The 5,495-nt window shown below is 62.7% G+C and overlaps 1 protein-coding gene across 1 annotated transcript; it reads right to left on the bottom strand.

Annotated features, from left to right (window-relative positions):
- On the bottom strand, positions 1–4,306 carry LOC115615370 (tubulin monoglycylase TTLL3-like). Its single transcript, XM_030503455.1, has 11 exons — positions 4,138–4,306; positions 3,966–4,048; positions 3,536–3,877; positions 3,297–3,425; positions 3,088–3,202; positions 2,886–2,984; positions 2,549–2,714; positions 2,318–2,466; positions 1,989–2,235; positions 1,475–1,910; positions 1–779 (listed from the first exon to the last, which is right to left on the bottom strand). Exons 2-11 carry the CDS (start codon positions 4,011–4,013, stop codon positions 96–98), a joined length of 2,415 nt encoding a protein of 804 aa, XP_030359315.1. The 5' UTR covers positions 4,014–4,048; positions 4,138–4,306; the 3' UTR covers positions 1–95.
- Between the last annotated feature and the right edge of the window lie 1,189 nt (positions 4,307–5,495).

The raw sequence follows: 5,495 nt of genomic DNA, 5'->3' as shown, positions 1-5,495 counted from the left end.
CTCCACATCCACCTGCACCCGGGGTAAGGGGGAAGTGGTTGTCGCCGTGTTGCCCCACTTCAGATGGGCAGGACGCTGTCCCTTCCTTCATGGCCTTAAGCATCACAGCTCTTCTGCCTGCCCCCAGGCGCTGCTGCGTGCCCCCTGCCTGCAGTACGGCTCTGCTGCCCAGGGCATGCAGGTAGGGTCATTGGTGGGCCTGTGGCTGGTGGAGCGGGTGCCCTGGCCAGGGCACTGGCCCCACACTGGGGCAGAGCAACATGAGCCCACTGGAGCAGGGGGTTTGGCTGTGGTGGTGCCTGGGGGACAGAGCCAGAGGAAAAGCAGGAGTGCAATTGCTCTGGAGGAGCCAGCTCAACCTGTGCTTCTCCAGCGCATGGGAGCTGAGTGGTTCTGACCCTAGGCTTGGGCACCACAGGAGGCTTGGGCTCTATAGGGGGCTTGGTGAACATACGTGGCTTGGAGACCATAAGTGGGTTGGAGACCACAGGAGGCTTGGTGTCCATAAGTGGCTTGGAGACTCCAGGACACCTGGGCACCACAGGAGGCCTGGGCAGCCCAGGGGACATGGGGAACAGAGGAGGCTTAGGGAACATAGGAGGCTTGGGGAACATAGGAGGCTTGGGCACCACAGGGGACTTGGGTACTACAGGGGGGACAAGAGGCAGGAAGGTGGTGAGTTTGGCCTGGGGTTGTTGCTCTTGCAGCTGGGGCTTCATTAGCGAGTAGCCTTCCACCACCAGCTGCAGCCCCACATAGGGAGGCATGGTCACCATTGCCTGCAGGGAGACATGGAATAATTGGGTTGGAAAAGAGCTTTAAGATCCTCAAGTCCAACCGTTCCCTACCACTGCCAAGGCCACCATTAACCCATGTCACTGAGGGCCTCGTCTACGTGGGTTTTGAACCCCTCCAGGAACAGTGATTCCACCTCTTCCTTGGGCAGCCTGTTCCGATGCTTGAGCACCCTTTGGGGAAGAAATTGTTCCTAACATCCAGTCTAAACCTCCCCTGGTGCAGCTTGAGGCCACTTCCTCTTGTCCCATCCTTTGTTCCTTGGGAGCAGAGACCAGCCCCCTCCTGGCTCCATCCTCCTGTCAGGTAGTTGTAGAGAGCGATAAGGTCCCCCCTGAGCCTTCTCTTCTCCAGACTAAACCTCCCCAGGTCCCTCAGCCATTCCTCATCACACTTGTGCTCCAGGCCCTGCACCAGCTCTGTTGCCCTTCTCTGGCCCTGCTCCAGCACCTCAATGTCTTTCTTGTAGCGAGGGGCCCAGAACTGGACACAGGATTTGAGGTGCGGCCTCACCAGTGCCCAGTGCAGGGGACAATCACTGCCCTGGCCCTGCTGCCGCACTGGTGCTCATACAGGCCAGGATGCCATTGGCCTTCCTGTCTGCCTGGGCACACACTGCTCATGTTCCGGTGGGGAGTGGGGGCTCAGGGTGCCCACCCCACAGCCCCCCCAAACCCACCTCTTTGTAGATGAGGTCGAAGGCACCGGTGGAGCAGCCGGGGTTCTCCCTGTGGTCCAGGACCACGCGCAGCGTGTCGCGCTGGACGGCGGCGCAGAGCCGTCGGGTCACCACTGAGCAGGGCGCCATGGTGGGACTGGCGTTGATCTCCAGCAGCCAGGGCTGGCAATCCTCCCCGAACATGAAGTCGGCTCCATAGAGCTCGAAGCTGCCCTTGTGGGACCCCACCAGCTCCTGGGCGCTGTGCAGGGCAGCCACCACCGCCTCCTTCATGCCAGGGACGATCACCTTCTCCCAGGCCTCCGTGTGCCCCGCTCGCTGCAGGTAGAGCTGGAACCGCTGGCTGGACCAGATCAGGTCGCGGGGCAGTTTGGGGTGCCGGCCCCCAGCTGGCCTCCACCGCTTCTGGATGGCGACATTGCAGAGGTGCCGCGAGCTGATGTGGGGAGAGCAGAGATGGGTCAGCAGGGTGCAGGGGTGCTGGGTGTGCGACGCCGGGGCGGGGGACACTCACCGGTGCAGGCGGTGCAGGGAGAAGGGCCGGGAGCAGAAGCGCACGTAGCTGTCCCGGTAGAACCAGATGGTGAGCGGGTTCCAGTCAGTCACCAGGAACCATTGCCTCAGGTCAAACTTGGTGCCCAAGATGAGCAGCGGCCGCTCCACGTACTTCTGCACCACCCATTGTCCTGGCTGCACTGAGGGTGCCGTGCATTTCCCCGCCAGCTCCAGCACCTCCTCCAGCCGTGCCGAGCAAGTGATGCCTGCAAATGGACACACAGTGCCAGTGAGACCCCTCCTCGCCAGGGAGCCTGTGCCCAAACCTCCTTTTCCCCTTGACTTCACCTCTACCGCAGGACTTGGCTCCGGGCTTGATGATCCAGAGATTGCGGACGCCTTCCATGCAGAGCTGGGGCAGCCGTGCCTGCAGCTGCTGCAGCAGGGCCCTGCACTGCTCCCACTGCAGGACGCTGGGCACCAGCCTGGCCTGCTCGCTGCAGGGTGGTGGCACCGGGGGCTCAGCACCAGCACTGCCATGCTGCATGTCCCCCCCAACCCGTCCCGCCCTGCACGCACTTCACCACATGGTAGTACTCCTGCAGGAAGCAGTCCCAGTCGGTGTCAGTGAAGTGGAGCATCGGGGAGGCTCGGTCGATGTCACGGTGCTCCAGCCTGTCCAGCTGCATCCTGCAGATCTGCAGCGTGGCCTCCAGCAGCTCGGGGGGCGATGGGGGTGCTGGACCTGCTGGGGGTGGCATGGGCTGAGGGACATGGCTGCTGCCAACCCGGGGATGCGTGGCTTTGGGTGCATCGGGGTCCCAAGCCACAGCCCCAAGCAGAGGCTCAGCCCACAGCCATGGCCCTGGGCCTGAGCTCCTCCACATCCCCACCAGGCCCATCTCCACACACTCACCTGCCCCCTTGCCAGGTCGCTCCGTCACCCCTGGCATGTCCCCAGCCTTCTCCACAGCCAGTTTGAGCAGGCTGCGAGCTGCCGTCAGGCGGAAATCCTCTGCAAAGGATTCAAATGGTCCTCATCCCGTCCTGCCCAGAACATGGGGGGAACTGTGGGACATGGCAAGGGGGGCAGAAGGGGGACAACAGCCCCAGCTCACCAATGAAGGCTTGGCGCTCATCCTCAGCCCCCAGACGGTAGCACCGTGGGAAGAAGATGCTGGGATCCGCTTGGTGGAACCCGGGCTGGTTTTGGAGGTTGACGCACAGCCCCTCCTGTGTGGACGGACAAGGGCGGCAGCCGGTGCTGGACCCACCGTCACCCCTGTTCATTCCCAGCACCGCGTCCCCGGCGTCTCCAGGCTCTCACCTTGGTGGTGAAGGCTCCAATGCCGGCGAAGTGGTTCACCACCTGGTGGTCCTGCAGCAGCCGATAGTTGACAGCGTTGGGCTGGCTGGTCCAGATCAAGGTCGGCGTCTGGTCCCGCACCATGGAGGACTGCGGCAGGGACAGAGGGGACCAGAGTGAGCTGTGGAGTCCCCATCCCACCCTCACCACCCAGACTGGGCTGTGCCCTGCGGAGTCCAGCCCTGGCCCTCTCCACTAACCATAATGTCGTGGATGCCATCAGGGTCTTCATCATCCCACTGGTCCTCCTCCTCATCCTCTTCCTCCTCCTCCTCAGGAGTCTCCGGGATCTCCACTGCAGGCTGAGCCCAGGAGGATGCCGACCCTGGCTGTGGATGCAGCGCTGCCTGCCACTGCTCATCACCACCGTCTTCCTCATCCTCCTCATCCTCCTCCTCCAGCAGCTTCTGGGTGTCCTGCTGCTGCGCCGAGCGGGTGCCCACCCTGACAGTGTTGGAGAACTTCTTCTCCACCCAGCCCCGTGCCCGCAGCAGGTTGCGGATGACGGGGTAGGGGCCGCGCACTGAGAAGATCTTCTTCTCCTGGGGAGGGACATGAGCACTCAGCCATAAATGCAATAAACACATGTTCATGGCATGCTGGGGGGTGTGTGTGTAACCACATACCCACCTTGACGGCCTCCTCCATGTGCTGCCTGGCCCTCTTCAGCAGCTCCATGCTGACTGAGTGCTGCTGCTTGGTGCTGGTAGGAGCTGCCAAGGACAAGCAGGCTGAGCCGCTGCCCCGTGTCCCCAGCCCCATGGCAGGGGGTGACAGCAGGGCAAGGGGTGAAGGCACCCACCTTTTTGCTTCTGCCTGCCTGAGCCGGGCTGCCCAGCACAGCACTCACCAGGTCAGTGAGCTTTGTGCTGGAGTCCCGGCTGCTCTACACACCCCAGGGGTGCCTCATGGGGTCCAAAGGCCCCAGTCGGCCCCCAACCACAGCAGGTACGTCTGCTACTCTGGCAGTCGCCCCCCCCCTCCCAGCCAGGCTGGGGGGGGTCTGTGTGCAACTAGAGAGTGACTCCTTCCAGCAATAGGCTGAGGGCGAGGGGAGCTGCGTGTGACTTTGCATCCTCCAGGCACCAAGCGCATCCCCTCTCCTCTTGGGGACCAAGGTGGGGTCCAGCGCATGGACCCCCCCGCCCCCTGCACCAGCCCTGGCCACCGCGCTGGCCCCACTGCCCCGAAGGGGGACAAACAGCAGCCTCCCAGTGTCATGTGTCTCACCCCCCAACCTCCCAGACCCCTTTCTCGAACCCTTTCACATGGAGACACACCCCAACCCTCAAACCCTTTCATGCCCCACATCCCGAGGGTCCTCCCAACTCCTTTGGTGCCCCCCAGCCCCGTTCAACCCCATTTATCCCCCCTTTTAGGCCACCACCCACCACCCCTCCCCCCCCAGCTCCTTCCAGCACAGGTCCTGCCCTCACCGTCGGGTCCGCCCTCTCTGTTAGCGGTTGCTATGGCGCTCCCCGAGGAGCCCGGGCGCTCAAGTGCCCGGCGCGTTCCGTGCCCCCGCCCAGGCGCTCCATGGGCCCCGGGCGCTCCAAGGGCGCCCCATGTGTTCCATGGTCCCCCCGGCGTTCCACTGGCCCCGGAGAACTGCAAGGCAAGAGAAGAGAGGCGGCTGTGAGTACTTGTGTGCCCCATCGCCCTGGGGCTGTGTCCCCAGTGGCTGCTGCCCCACCTCATTGTGCTCTGGGGATCCCAAACCCAGCCCTTCCCAAGCAAAGGGGGCGCAAGCACCCCTGGGTGTCCTCCCACCCTGTCCCCAAGAGGAGCTTGGGCACAATGGCACTGCTGTCCCCATAGGTGGGACTGGGGGGGGCTCTGGGCGTTAGAACCACCTGGCTTGGAGCCCTACACCCTGCTTCCAATATCCCAACAGGAGGGATCCACCTCCTCCCATTTCAGAGCCTCACGTTCTTAAGGAGTTCCTCTGCCATGATGCGGGCCCTGGCATTGACAGACAGCTTCATCTCGCTGATCTCCTTGTCAATCTCTTCCATGAAGTGGATGACAAAGTCCCCCAGCTTGTGCTTGTTACAGCTGAACCCAGGACAGTATCCATCCCTTATTCCATACCATTCACATCATGCTCAGATCCCACATTTTTCAATATGCCATCGCTTTTGTCTCATATATATATATACA

The sequence above is a fragment of the Strigops habroptila genome, chromosome 13, assembly GCF_004027225.2.
Source record: "Strigops habroptila isolate Jane chromosome 13, bStrHab1.2.pri, whole genome shotgun sequence".
Taxonomy (NCBI): Eukaryota; Metazoa; Chordata; class Aves; order Psittaciformes; family Psittacidae; genus Strigops; species Strigops habroptila.
This window is presented reverse-complemented; position numbering and strand designations above follow the sequence as displayed.